Source organism: Vulpes vulpes, chromosome 16 (genome assembly GCF_048418805.1).
Source record: "Vulpes vulpes isolate BD-2025 chromosome 16, VulVul3, whole genome shotgun sequence".
Lineage (NCBI taxonomy): Eukaryota > Metazoa > Chordata > Mammalia > Carnivora > Canidae > Vulpes > Vulpes vulpes.
This window is the reverse complement of record NC_132795.1, coordinates 72,007,312-72,021,634: the sequence shown is the minus strand read 5'-3', so window position 1 is coordinate 72,021,634 and position 14,323 is coordinate 72,007,312. Positions and strand designations below refer to the sequence as shown.

Sequence of the window (14,323 nt, the reverse complement as noted above, 5' to 3'; positions counted from 1 at the left end):
CTGAGGGGGGCTCGTCCTCCACCTCCCCGGCGCCTTCGCTCCGCTTCCGTCCCGCGCGCCCCCAGTTCCCGTGCGCACGCGTACCTGGCTCGCCTCTCTCTCTCGCGGGGACTACAGCCGTGCGTGCGCAGCCACGCACGTAGCGACGCGTATGTCCACCTGCCCCACCGTACAGGGCGCGGAGCAGACGCCTCTTCCTGGTCCATCCGCGCCGCGCAGGCGTACGACCACGCAGGGCCTAGACGTCCCACCCGAGCGTCCCGTCTCCTAGTAACCAGCCGCTGTCCGCTTCTCCACAGCTTAATTCTTACTCCCTGCCTGTGGCTGCCGCACCTGGATGGAACGCGCATGCGCAGGGCTGTATCTCCGCCTGCCTTCTTCCCTCCGCTCTTGGAACACCTGTTGCTTTGCTGTTGCAGTTTTGTGGCATTTTTTTCCCCCTCGGGATACGGTGTCGTTCTGGACCCACATTCAGTGAAGTCGTTACTCCCTTTTAGGCGCTGGAAGGTTGCTGAGCTCTCCTGCCGTAACCAGGAGCCGGTTTTCGGGGAGTCTCCTAGGTCGGGTCCTGCTACTGCAGCCTCTCCGGAGAGAGCAGTTCTGTCCGGGTAAGCGCCTGCAGCCGGGGGAGCCAGCAGACCCACGACCCGGTCAGCCCTGCACCAGTCAGCCATGGCTGAATCGGGAGGTGGCACAACTCGTAGCGAAGAGGCGCACATCCCTGACCGGTGTTCTTCTCCACGTGCCAGTTCCCCAAAGACCTCTTTCCAGAAAAACTGGTGATGGTTAACAAAAGGGGAAAGGATATACTATCTCACTTGATATTTAATATTGTATCGATCGTTTGCCTGTTTAACACCATCTGCATTTGTCTTCTCCCGAGCAGGAGCCTTCAGTTTTGGAACACTCTTTTAATTTAACCAAGTGTAACATTATCGGCCATCCAACTATGTTAAAATCCATCACCTTACCTAAAAGTAGAGGAATGGGCTGTTTAGTGAAAAAGAATGAGGATTGCATTCCTCTGCCAAATTTTTGGAGCCCGGCTTGAAAAGAAATCCTATTTTTAACATTTCTTGATATTAACCTGTCCTAACCCAAAGGCTTCTAAATTCTAATGGCTTTATCGCCGTATCTTTCCCTACAGGTGAAATAGTTAACTAGATTTTTATAGCTGTTCTCTGATGATCTTGATAAAGTTTGCACCTCTGTATTTCAAAAGTAATTTCACATTTGAAGAGATTAGCAATTCCTGTTTTTGCCAGGTGAGTACTCATTTCTCTCTCCCTCCACAGTATGTTATTGGCAGTCATAAATACATGTTAGAACAAACTTCTTTGTAAAAGTACGTTTAATTATGAGTGCCGTTATTTTTCCCCACCTCCGATTTCTTCATTATTTATGTCGTTACATCTTCTAGTTTGTAGCATTTATTTTCAGCTATCATATACTTTCAGCTAAGTATAGCTAGTCACTAAATAATTAATCTGAGTGTCTGTGTTCTTTTAAACAAGGAAGTCAGAGGTGCCATAATTATATTTCCTCTGAAGTCAGAGGTGCCATAACTATATTTCCTCTGAAATATAATTATGCCTGATAAAATAAGTTACAAACAAACATGAACTGGAGTGCCTGGCTAGTAGAGCGTGTGACTTGCTTTTGGGGTCGTGAGTTTAAGCCCCATGTTGTGTACAGAGCTTACTTTTAAAAATCATTTTTAATTTAAAATTTTAAAAGTTTTAAAATTAGGGGCACCTGGGTGGCTCAGTTGGTTAAGCATTTGCCTTTGGCTCAGGTCATGATCTCAGGGTCCTGGGATCCTGCTCAGGAGGAGCCTGCTTATCCCTCTCCTTCTGCCCTCCCCCACCCCATCCTCTCTTGCTCTCTCAAATAAATAAAATATTTTTTTAAAAATTTTTTAATTAAAAAAAAATGAAGCATGAACTCTCAAAGACCACCCTAAAAAATTATTTTAGGAAGAACATTATGTAATCTCATTTCGTCTCCAGATACTAAGATTGTGAATAAAAGATGTATGAACCTCAAAACTCTCAGAGTTAAAGATTTAGGAGAAAGAAGGAGATTACTAATATGGAAAGTAGGAAATTACTTCCCCTAGGGAAAAAATAAGAAAAGCTTAAGCATTTACGTGCACCTCTAGATGTTACTGAAGACTATTTGCAAACCCTGTAAGGAAAAGGACATTTTAAGGTCAAACCAGGGCATGAAGATTTTCTTTTCTTTCCCTATCAAGGACTGTTGACTTCATCCCCCAACCCAAGAAATTGAACATTTTCTTCCCTCTATGGAAATCCAAAGAATGGTAAGTGCTCCTTCCTGCCCCAACTAATCCTTTTATAGTACCTGTGCTCTCTTCCCTGTGACAGACACTGCTTTGTAATTCTAAGGTGTGTGTTTTCTATTCCCTTAGTTCCCCTTCATTTTACAAGCTTCACTATGAAAGCCCCTATTTTTTTTTTTTTAAGATCTTATTGATTTATTCATGAGAGACACATAGAGAGAGGCAGAGACACAGGCAGAGGGAGAAGCAGGCCCCATGCAGGGAGCCCGAAGTGGGACTTGATCCCGGGTCTCCAGGATCAGGCCCTGGGCTGAAGGCGGCGCTAAACCGCTGAGCCACCCAGGCTGCCCGAAAGTCCCTATTTCATCTTCTTTTTTCCTATACCTCCTTTGTTCCCTAGGAAAAAAATTGGGGCCCCAATTGAACATATGTTAAGTTGCTTGATGTTGTTCCACAGCTAATTGGTACTCTGTTCATTTTAATATATCTTTTGATACATCTTCAAATTCACTCTTCTTTCCTTTGGCGGCGCTAATCCCATCCCCAGTATTTTTTTTTTTTTTTTTTTAATGTCAGGATTGTTTTTTCATCTCTGGAAGTTTAAATCTCTTTAATATCTTCCATTTCTAATCTTATCATGCTCATGCTTTGCTCTACCTTCTTGAAAATCTGTAAGGTATTTAAAATAGCTATTAAAGTCCTTGTTTGCTAATTATATCACCTGTGTCATTTCTGGGTTTGTTTCTATTAACTAATTTTCTTTTCCTTCTGCTTTTGGGTCATATTTTTCTTCTTGTTTTCATGCCTGGTTAATTTTATTGGCTGCCAGACATTGCAGATTTTATATTGTTGGGTGCTGGAGGTTTTTGTTTTCTTTAAATATATTTAGGCTTTGTTTTGAGGTATAGTAATGTTACTTGGAAACAGTTGTATCCTTTAGATCTGCCCTTTCAAAAGTAATAACCATTAACTACATGTGGCATTTTTAAATTTATATTAATAAAATTAGATAAAACAAAATTTAGTTCATGTGCGCTATGTACATTTCAAAATCTTAAGCCACATATGGCTAGTGGCTAATATAGTGGACAATAGAGAATATTTTTATCATTGAGGAAAGTTCTGTTGGACAGCGCTGCTTTAGAACCTTGCTTTTAAGCTTTATTAGGTCCAAATACTCTTTAGGGCTAATCTGGCCCTTTTCTGAGGCCAGTACCTTTCTGGAGACTCTGTTCAGTGTCCTGTGTTGGAGTTCTTTATACTCGGGCTGTGGGAACTCTATTCTTGGCTCTGTGGAAGCTCTACAAACTATTTGGCCTTTTCCTCTTTGGTGGGTTCTTTCCCAGGCCTCAGTAGTTTTCCTTAAGCATGTGTTTTCTGATTAGTATTCAGCCAAAGAATTGTGGGGAATCCTCTGCAGATCTCTGGAGCTCTTTCCCTCACTGAACCTCTCTCTACAAGTTATAGTGACTTGGCTTCTGCAGGCTCTGAACGCCTGTCTTCTCCACTCACTGAAATAACCAAACATACTTTGAGTTCCCCATCCTCATGTGGCAGCCTGAAATTTCCAGGCAGCGCTTATAGGGCTCACCTTGTTTATTTCCATTCTCCTTCACTGCCTTTTGCCCATTACCTAAAAACCATGTGTTTTGTCTGTTTTTTAATAGTGACTTGTAATTTAAAAATTGCTTCAGGCTGAGGGAACTGTAAATGCATGAGCCCTAAAGCAGAAAAGGGGTTGGCATAGCATATGCTTAGGAACAACAATGAGGTCATGGGGTTGAATGAGTGAGAGAGATAGGAGCTTAGATGACACAATGTTAGCTGTTGTATTAGTCTCCTATTGCTGCTGTAACAATTTACCAGAAACTTGGTGGCTTTATGCAACATAAATTTAATATCTTATAGTTCTAAGAGGCTAAAAGTCCAAGATGGATCTCACTGGAGTAAAATCAGGATGTCAGCTGGGGTGTATTCCTTCTGAAGGCTCTCAGGAAGAACCCATTTTCTTGTCTTTCCAGCTTCTGCAGGATGCCTGTTTGGCTCATGGTGTCCTATATTCAGAGCCAGCAATGGCCAGTCAGGTCCTTCCCACACTGCATCATTCTCTCTTTCACTTATGAAGACCTTTGTGATTACACTGATAATCACTGATGAGTCCAGGATAATCTTCCCACCTCAAAATCAGTTGACTGGCAACCATTACTCATCTGCATCCTTGATTTCTGCTGCCATGTAACATAGTCACAGGTTCTGGGAATTATGATGTGGACATCTTTGGATACCCTTATTCTGCCTACCATTGGAGACTCAATATGTAGAGAATTTGACTTTCACTCTGACATGGAAAGTACCTAGAGCAGAGTGGTGAGCAGAGGATTGATGAGATCTGACTTATGTTTAAAAGGCTCATGCCAGATACAGTTTGAAGAACATGCAATGGAAAGGGTTGGGCAAGAATAGAAACAGAAACGGAATTCATTGGAGGATGGGATATGGAATATGAAATAGGAGCTAAGAATTATTCCACCAGCAATGCACAAGATTTCCCATCACCCTGTATTCTCCTTCATGTTCCATGTTTCCACCTTTCTAGTGTACCATTCTGATGGTAGTAAACTTGCATTTCTGTGATTCTTAGTAAGTTTGAACATCTCTTTATGTACTCTTTATCTGAGATTCTCCAATCTGTGAATTATATCTTTATATCCTTTGCCATTTTTCTATTGGATTTCCTTTTTTCTTGTTGATTTGTAGTTATTTTTATATTCTAGTTGTAAATCCCTTGTCCACTTTGTATCGCACATCCTCCATTCTCCATCATTTTAACTTTGTTTATATTTTCTTTTTTCAGTAAATTTCTTAATTGTGGGTACTCTGGTCCATATGTTTTCTTCAAGAAATCTTTTTCCACCCAAGTTGACAAATATATTGTCCTACATTTTAAAAATTGCATTTATAGTTCTGTGACTCACATTTGGGTCTTTACTGCATTTGGAGCCCACTTTTGTGTGTAAGATAGGGATCCTGCTTTATTTTCATCCACATCATGAGCCAGCATTCACAGTACTATCCTACTTAAGTTCATCTGTTCTATCCCTTTTGTTGTATGGTGCTTTTACCATATGTAAACTTCTGGCACATAACTAGGTCCATATTAGAACTCTGTCATGTTCTCTTGGTCCTTTATTTATTCCTGCACCTGTGCTAAACTATTGTTTATTGTTTTTTGTTTTTACTTTGACTTTGTAGTATATCTTAATGGTAAGGCAAGACTGTCTGTTGTGTATGTCCATATTTAATTAATTTCTAATGGAACTTTATTCTTCCTTATGCATTCAAGATTTCTTCTTGAATGGCAACCCAAATGCTAGGCCCGAAAGGCCCTAAATACACTTGTTCTCCCTTCATGTCCTCAATATTCCAGACAAGGTGAGACTCAAAGGGCCAAATCTACCCTATTGTATCTGGTTCCTCTTCAGCTCGTCTATTAAACTGAAATTTAACTTGCCAGTTGAGAACTCTATATGTTACCATTATTTTACCACTATTGAATACAAATTCAGTACTTTGCTTTGCAGAGTTTTGTTACTATTGTTGAACCTTCAACAGTGCAGAGGCTAGGGGCACCAACTCCCTGCCCATGCAGTCAAAAATCTGCATATATCTATCAATTCCCCAAAAACTGAATTACTAATAGCCTACTGCTGACTGGAAGCCTTACCAATAATACAAAAAAACTCATATTTTGTTTGTTATATATATATATATATATATATATATATATATATATATATATATATATATTCTCTCCTGTATTCTTATAAGTAAGCTAGAGAAAAGGTTATTAAGAAAATCATAAGAAATACATTTACATTACTATGCCATATTTATTGAAAAAAAAAATTGCATGCAGTTCAAACCTGTGTTATTCAAGGGTTAATTGTATATTATTTTTAACTTTTTTCAACTTTGTATTTTGACACAGTTTTAAACATACAGAAATTTAACAATTACTATTTTTTTATCCTTCGGATAAAACCTAGTAATGCACGTGCTGGGTTGTAGGGTAGTTCTATTTTAAACTTTTTGAGGAACCTCCACACTGTTCCCAGATTGGCTGCTCCAGTTTGCATTCCTACCAACAGTGCACAAGGGTTCCCCTTTCTCCACATTCTCACCAACATATATTGTTTCCTGAATTGTTCGTTTTAGCATTCTGACTGGTGTGAGGTGATATCTCATTATGGTTTTGATGTGTATTTCCCTGATAACCGAGTGATATTGAGCATTTGTGGTCTGAAAATATGCGTGGTATGATCTCAGTCTTTTTGTACTGTTGGAGTCCTGATTTGTGACCCAGTATATGATTTGTTCTGGAGAAAGTTCCGTGTGCACTCAAAATGAGTATGTATTCTGCTGCTTTAGGATGAAATGTTCTGGGTATATCTGTTAAGTCCATCTGGTCCAGTGTCATTAAAAGCCTTTGTTCCTTATTGATGTCCTCAGATGATCTGTCCCTTGCTGTTAAGTGGGGTGTAAAAGTCCCCTGCTACTATGTATTATTATCAATGTGTTTAATTTTGTGACTGATTTATACATTTGGTTGCTCCCTAGTTTGTGGCCTACATATTTACAATTGTTAGATCTCTTTGTGTCCCTCTTCATGTCTTATTACAGTCTTTGGTTTAAAATCTAGTTTGTCTGATGGCCACTCCAGCTTTCTTTTGATGTTCAGTAGCGTGATAAATGGTTCTCTATCCCCTCACTTTCCAACTGGAGGTGTCTTTGGGTCTAAAATGAATCTTCTGGGGGCACCATGTCAATGGGTCTTGTTCTTTTACTCATTCTGATGTTTATGTCTTTTGATTGGAGCAGTTCATTAGTATTCAGAGTGATTATTGAAAGATATGAATTTAGTGTCATGGTGTTACCTGTAAAGTTTCTATTCCTGCCGATTGCCTCTGTTCCTTTTGGTCTTTGTTACTTTTGGTCTCTCTCTCTGCTCAAAGGGTCCTCTTTAATATTTCTTGCAGAGCTGGTTTAGTGTTCACAAATTCCCTTAGTTGTTTGTTTTGTTTTTGTCTTGGAAATTCTTTATCCTCTATTCTGAATGACAGCCTTGCTGGATAAAGCATTCTTGGCTAGAAATGCAGCTGACTTTTGTGTGCTGACTGCATCCTACAACTTTGCCAAATTCATTTATTAGCTCCAACAGTTTTTTTGTGGAGTCTTCAGAGTTTTCTATCATATAAAAACATATCATCTGTGAATAGAAGTAATTTTACTTCTTCTTTTCCAATTTGTGTGCCTTTTATTTCATTTTGCTCTGGCTAGAACTTCTAGTACTATATTATATAGAAGTGGTGAAAGTGGGCATTCTTGCCTTATTCCTGATTTTAAAAGGAAAGCTTTCACTATTGAGTATGCTATTTGCTGTAGGTTTTTCATATTATGGCATGTATTATGTTGAGGTATTTTCCTTTTTCTGGTTTGTTGGTTTTATCATGAAAGTTTGTTGAATTTTTATCAAATATTTTTCTGCAATTGAAATGATTGTGTGATTCTTTTCCTTCATTCTGTAATGTGATACGTTGATCAATTTTCATATATTGAGCCTTTCTTGCATTGTAGGAATAAACCCACTTGGTCAGGGTTTGTTAGTATTTTGTTGAGACTTTTTGTATTAATGCACACTAGGAATGTTGGTCTCTAGGTTTGTTTTTTTGTAGTGCCTTGCCTGGCTTTTATATCAGGGTAACACAGAATGAGTTAGAAAGTATTCCCTCCTCTTCAATGTTTGGAAAAGTTTGAAAAATCTTGGTATTAATTCTTTAAATGTCTGGTAGAATTCGCCAGTGATGCCATCTGGTCCTGGGCTTTTCTTTGCCAAGAGTTTTTTGATTACCGATTCAATCTCCTTAATAGTCGTAGGTCTTTTCAGATTTTCTGTTTCTTCATGACAATCTTGGTAGGTTTTGTTTCTAGGAATTTGTCCATTTCAGCTAGAATATTCAATTTGTTGGCATACAACTTTTCAGAACACTCTCTTATAATTCTTTTTATTTCTGTAGAATCAGTAGTAATGCCCCACTTTTCATTTCTAATTTTAATAATTTTAATCTTCTCTCTTTTTTCCCTAGTCCATCTAGTTAAAGTTTTGCCAATTTTGTTGATCTTTTAAAGAACCACCTTTGGTTTCATTGTGTTTTGTTGTTTTCCTGTTTTTTATTCATCTGCTCTAATCTTTATTATTCCCTTCCTTTTGCTATGAGTACAGTTTTTTATTCTTTTTCTAGTTCCTTAAGTTACAAAGTTAGGTTGATGATTTAAGATGTCTTGTTTTTTTTTAATGTGTTTATAAGCTATGAATTACCCCCTTTAGCATCGATTTAGCTGCATCCCATAAGTTTTGATAAGTTGTAATTTTGTTCAAATTCATCCCTAAGTATTTTCTAATTCCCCTTGTGATTTCTTCTGGTCCAGTGGTTGTTAAAGAGTGTGTTAATTTCCACAGATGTGTAAATTTTCATGTTTTACTTCTGTTAGTGATTTCTACCTTCAATCTGTTGCAGTCAGAGAGGATACCTTGTATGATATCTATCTTTTAAAATCAGTTGAGACTTGGGGTGCCTGGGTGGCTCAGTTGATTAAGCAGCTGGCTCTTGATTTCAGATTAGGACATGATCTCAGGGTCCTGGGATCAAGCCCCACAGAGGGCTCCACACTCAGTGGGGAGTCTGCTTGAGGACTCTCTCTCTCCCTCTCCTCCTGCCCCTCCCCTTGCACATTCTGTGTGTGTGTGCACGGATGTGTGTCTCAAAAAAAAATCTGTAAAAGAAATTGAGACTTAATTTGTGTCCTAACATATAGTCTGTCCTGGAAAATATCCCAAGTGCACAGGAGAATGTGTATGCTATTGTTGAGTGTTCTTAGAAATGTTTGTTAAATCTGTTTGGTTTAATCTGTTAAGTCCTCTCTTTCCTTATCTTCTATCTAGTTCTATCCACTATTGAGAGTGGAGTATTGAAGTCTCCAACTATCATTATAGAACTAACTGCCTATTTCTCTCTTCAATTCCCTATCTGCTTTGTATATTTTGATGGTGTGTTAGTAGGTGGGCAAATGTTTACAATTGTTTGGGCATCTTTTATTTTTGGCAAACACCCAGCAGAGTGTTTGGCCTTCAATAATTATTTCTTTAATCTATTAATTTGTTAAAAGATTTTGATAGCAAAAATGATATAACAGATTAGAGAAGTTCTGTTATTTTCTGAACGGTCATAAAGCATAAAATCTGGTAAATTCCTTTTTAAAACCACTTTCAGAGAATCTGCAGAACCTGCACACCCTCCCACAAAGGAAATGTAAACATTGAGAGGTGGAAGGCAATTTTACTTTCGTTTTTGGCATCACCACCATGATATTTCATGAAAACAAGCACTGCCATGAGGTTAGTTGAAATTCCCACTGTATTCACTTGTTATCATTTCTTTTCCAAGCAATCAAGTTGAAGAAACGTTTCTGCTACTTATAAAGGTACCTGCAAACTATATTTATTCAACCATCCCAATGGGATTTTCCCTTGGTAAACCTGCTACTCAGGTATCTGCTATGTGTATGGATTCAAAAGTGGATGATCATTTGATGCGACGAACTGAGAAAAGCAAGTTGGAACCAGTGTTATTTCAAAACACCAAGAAAATAAGATTAGAAGACACAAACCAAGAAAACTTTACAAGAAACAAAGAGATTTCAGGATGTCTTTCAGAGAAAACCTTGGGTTCTGTGGTATATGTTAAAGAAAGTGATGGAATAGAAATGACAGATGTGGAATGAAATATTTGTACCTACTGCCAAAGAAATGAGAATTTGCTTTTGACTAAGAGAACATGTTGAATGAGAACTTAACCTTATTAGGAAAAACCTAACAACATGAAGAAAGACAATTGCATATTTTTCACTATTTATGAATCACCTTAGACTGGACTTTTTAAATACATACTCAAAAATGTTGTTTTGGGGGAAAAGCTTTCCAAAATTCAAAGCAAAATTCTCTGGTATTCTATCCTTCTCACAAAAATTAGAATTTTTGAAGAACAGTATTTAAATGGTACCAAAATATTTTAATTATGTATTTCTTTAACAAGTGATCAAAAAACAGTGCCCAATTTGACATCTGTATTTCACACTATGTGTGATGTACTGATTTTGTAATATTTCCAATTTGGGATTTTGCTTTAGGGTACTTTTTCTTCCAGCATTTTTGCATTTCTGTTCTGTAAAAGATCACTTCAGGTAAACTCTGCAAAAGGCCAGTAAATTACATACCTGGAAAAGCATTTCATATTTTAAATCATCCTTTTAAAACTGTTTTCCCCCCACATTGAATCTATTTCAGGATTACTAAATAGTTAATTCCAAATATAGTAGTTTATCTTATAGATACTACCATTTTATTTTATTTTATTTTTAATTTTTTTTAAAGATTTATTTATTTTATTCAGAGAGAGACTGAGAGGCAGAGACACAGGCAGAGGGAGAAGCAGGCTCCATGCAGGGAGCCTGACATGAGACTCTATCCCGGGTCCCCAGGATCACACCCCAGGCTGCAGGTGGCGCCAAACCGCTGTGCCACCAGGGCTGCCCTAGATACTACCATTTTATGCTACCAATATTTAATATAAGAAAACAGCCTAGTATTAAAAAAAGTTCTTGTTTTCTATATATTAGTTTGCCAATCTTACCGTTGGAGACAGCAGTATTTTGGCCCAGGATTGTGAGATAAAATTAAAACCATTTTGTGTCTGGACCTATAGTAACCTGTAATTATATTTATGTTTTGAACATTTTCTTGTACTTTAATATTGGTTATCTCTAATGCCCAATTGTGAGTAGTTTGCATAATATTCATAAAAACAGAGGAAAATGCATCTTCTTTTAGGAGAAGCAATATTTTATAAATAAGAAAAATATAAATATATCTGTAGGGAATATTGAGCTTAGAGCTAAATAAAATTGTGGAATGGGACATAAGCCAATAAGAGGATGGTTTTTATCATTTACAGAACATAATTCTTTGTGAGAGAAAAAACCTCAAATGTTTCATTTGTTCACCTAACCTGGCACTGTGCTTGTTGCTGGGGATACAGTGGTGAATAAAATAGCCACTGCCATCATAGTGCTTACTGTCTGTCTACCAGGGAAGATAGAACATCAGACAGTAGAGAAGAATTATATAAGATACAAATTATGGGTCTCGCACTCGGCCTGCACAGGCGCAAGCCCGGAAAATGGTGTCAGCTGGAGCTGGCGGTCTGAGGCCAGCAGCGTCGGCCTTGCTGCTCCGGAGCCCGCACCTGCCTGCCCGAGAACTGTCGGCTCCGGCTCGGCTCTATCACAAGAATGTTGTTGATCATTATGAAAATCCTAGAAACATGGGGGTCCCTGGACAAGACATCAAAAAATGTTGGAACTGGATTGGTGGGGGCTCCAGCATGTGGTGACTAATGAAATTGCAGATTCAAGTGGATGAAAAGGAGAAGATTGTGGATGCCAGGTTTAAAACATTTGGCTGTGGGTCTGCAATTGCCTCCAGCTCCTTAGCCACTGACTGGGTAAAAGGCAAGACGGTGGAGGAAGCCTTGACCATCAAGAACACCGACATCACCAAGGAGCTCTGCCCTCCCTCTGTGAGAAACTGCACTGCCCTATGCTGGCCAAAGATGCAATCAAGGCTGCCCTTGCTGATTACAAACTGAAACAAGAACCTAAGAAAGAAGAGGCAGAGAAGAAATGAGCCCTCAATGAAGTGTCCAGCAGTGTCTGTCCACCCTCCAAGCGATCACTGTAGGCGTTCAGAAGCCCCTCACACTACAGTAAAACAGCTCTGAGACAAACAAAGCATTTGCTGGTCACATGGTGGCTCCAATGCAAGCAAAATACACAGTTTATTCGATCCAAGTCCTGTGCTTTCTTTCAGCCCACTTTATCGCCTTAATCCAGTTTGTGTATATTTTGAATTGTGTGCATGGCCTCAAAACTGAAATCAATCACGAAGTCTCAAGTGTATTTAGTCCACAAAGTGCGCAAATACCTAATCTCACCTGAATCTATCTTGAGGAAGATTACCAGTAGAAGGCCTTGGTATGATTATTTGATAGAACTAATTATTGTACATAAAACATTTACATATATATATATATAATAAAGGAATGTAAGATCATGTTAAAAAAAAGATACAAATTATGATGTGCCATGGAGAAAAAGTAAAATGTTCAGAGGGACAGGAGATGTAACATATAAACTTAATTTCTAATTGGAACTAGGAAGGTTTCTCTAAGGTCATGTCATTTATAGCTTTTGCAGTGACAAAGTTGTCTAAGATGATGATAATGATCAGGGTCTTGAGAAGGGGATAGAGTTCAGGTGAAGGTTAGCAGGACAGAATGATGGTTTGAAAGTGAGAAGTGAGGAAAAGAAAGGATTTCTTCCTAAAGAGACTATGCATGGAAGTTCCCTGGGGAAAAAAACTGAGCTCATGAGTACAGTTTTGGCACCTAACCCAGTTTCCAAGGCAAGTAGACAGTTTTATGTGTGGAACTAAAAATAGAAATTTTGAAGTTGTATGCAGAAGTGGTATTTAAAGCCTTGGGAATGAGTGAGATTGCTCAAGGTGAATGTATAGTGTGAGCTAAGTCCTGATGAACTCTTAACATTTAGGAGCTGGTCAGCATGGGGGGAACTGGCTAAGGGAACTGAGGAGTTCTTAGTAAGATGATAGAAAACTAATACAAGGTAATGTCAAGATTGCCTACAGTAGTTGTTAAGGTGTAAGTGTTAATTGAAAGTATGGAAAGGTCCATTGGATTTAGCAATATGAGATGTCATAGTAAGCTTATCAACCCACTGCCCTTTTTAACAGGGGCTTGGCTCAGATATTTACAGCCTTGTTTTTCATCTTCATGACTTTTGATAGTCATGTTGGATACTGAATTTGGGATGATCTTTGATTGTGCATGATGCCTCCTGCACTGCAGGGTGTCAAACATGGTAGCACACTCTAGTCATTGAGACAATAAAAAATGCAAACATTAATTATCCTCATTGAGAACCATTGCTGCTAAGGCAACAGAAAATTGTAATCCCCAAATCCAATCTAAGCCATAGTTTTAGCAGCACACTTCAGAAGGGAAATCCACAAAGAGCTTCCTGGAAGAGGTGCAATGGAACAAGCTTAATAAGGACAACTCAATTAGATGTTTTGGGAGAATTCTATGAGTGGTATCTTAAAGTGAGCACTTTTCAGAGTTCTGTTCTTTTTTTTTCTGTTGTTTCTAATAAATTCTCCATATTAAAAAAAGTATACAGTTCAACAGAAATAAGGATGTTAGGAGATTTTAAATCCAACAGATCCATAAAATAAGTTATCTAAACCTATAATACATGCATTGGTTTTACATCAATGGTGTTGTCATGGATGCTAATAATAAAAGCTTTCATTTTATTAAGCTAATGTGTGACTGTCTTAATTAGGACTTCCTAGAAGTTGCCTGAGAGGGATTCAGGTGCACATGACTTTTGAGAGAGTGCTCTTTAGGAAAAACTTATAAGCGAGTGAAAGAAGCAAGATAAGGAAATAAGAGGAGTCAGCTAAGGATGAAAGCTCAGATAAATTTCGGCCTGATCCACAGGGTGCTCTGGAAGGATCATACAGCATAGTTGTCCTATTATTCACATTGAGGCAAAGGGTACAGCTACTATACCCCATACCAGTCAGGCCTTAGTTGCCACCACAAGCCAAAGAGGGAGGCTAGAGGAGCAGAGAGGTGGCATGACTCACTCAGGTGTCTCTGGGCACGACAGCTCCTACACTCACAGCAGCTAAAGAATGGATGCATGGACTAAGATAAAGGGGATTGTCCAGCTGGAGCACTAGCAGTCTTCATTACAGTGTCATTACATATTACTATTTTCCTTTTATTTTGAAACAATCTCAAATTTACAGAAAAGTTGCTAGAA

At 38.5% G+C, this 14,323-nt stretch overlaps 2 protein-coding genes and 1 pseudogene across 9 annotated transcripts in view; 2 read left to right on the top strand and 1 right to left on the bottom strand.

The window, feature by feature from the left end:
- Nucleotides 1-185, bottom strand: part of TSGA10 (testis specific 10) — a 128,629-nt gene extending 128,444 nt beyond the window's left edge. The window contains exon 1 of one of the 4 annotated variants that reach the window (XM_072741326.1): nt 85-185. The gene's annotated coding sequence lies outside the window, so the exon portion shown is untranslated. The other 3 variants (XM_072741325.1, XM_072741329.1, XM_072741328.1) reach the window with 3 other exon arrangements.
- Nucleotides 34-13,812, top strand: C16H2orf15 (chromosome 16 C2orf15 homolog). 5 transcript variants are annotated; one of them, XM_072741340.1, is made up of 4 exons: nt 34-149; nt 498-608; nt 2,255-2,323; nt 9,805-13,812. In XM_072741340.1, the coding sequence occupies exon 4, from the start codon at nt 9,875-9,877 to the stop codon at nt 10,139-10,141; it is 267 nt and encodes an 88-aa protein (XP_072597441.1). In that variant the 5' UTR covers nt 34-149; nt 498-608; nt 2,255-2,323; nt 9,805-9,874; the 3' UTR covers nt 10,142-13,812. The 5 variants fall into 5 exon arrangements, 4 of the variants coding, with proteins under 4 accessions (XP_072597441.1, XP_072597440.1, XP_025848554.2 ...); XR_011997796.1 differs by lacking the exons at nt 34-149; nt 9,805-13,812 and adding exons at nt 1,148-1,265; nt 9,631-9,755 and having other exon boundaries at nt 226-608; XM_025992769.2 differs by lacking the exon at nt 34-149 and adding an exon at nt 1,148-1,265 and having other exon boundaries at nt 474-608; nt 9,805-10,443.
- Nucleotides 11,596-12,101, top strand: LOC140595865 (iron-sulfur cluster assembly enzyme ISCU pseudogene; annotated as a pseudogene).
- Nucleotides 13,813-14,323: the final 511 nt, after the last annotated feature.

Excerpts from the sequence above, each read along its gene's own strand:
- C16H2orf15 (XM_072741339.1), top strand. The coding sequence starts at position 349 with ATGCGCAGGGCTGTATCTCCGCCTGCCTTCTTCCCTCCGCTCTTGGAA. Across the intron at positions 609-2,254 it reads GAGAGAGCAGTTCTGTCCGG|GACTGTTGACTTCATCCCCC; the intron begins GTAAGCGCCTGC and ends TTCCCTATCAAG. Across the intron at positions 2,324-9,804 it reads CTATGGAAATCCAAAGAATG|CAATCAAGTTGAAGAAACGT; the intron begins GTAAGTGCTCCT and ends TTCTTTTCCAAG.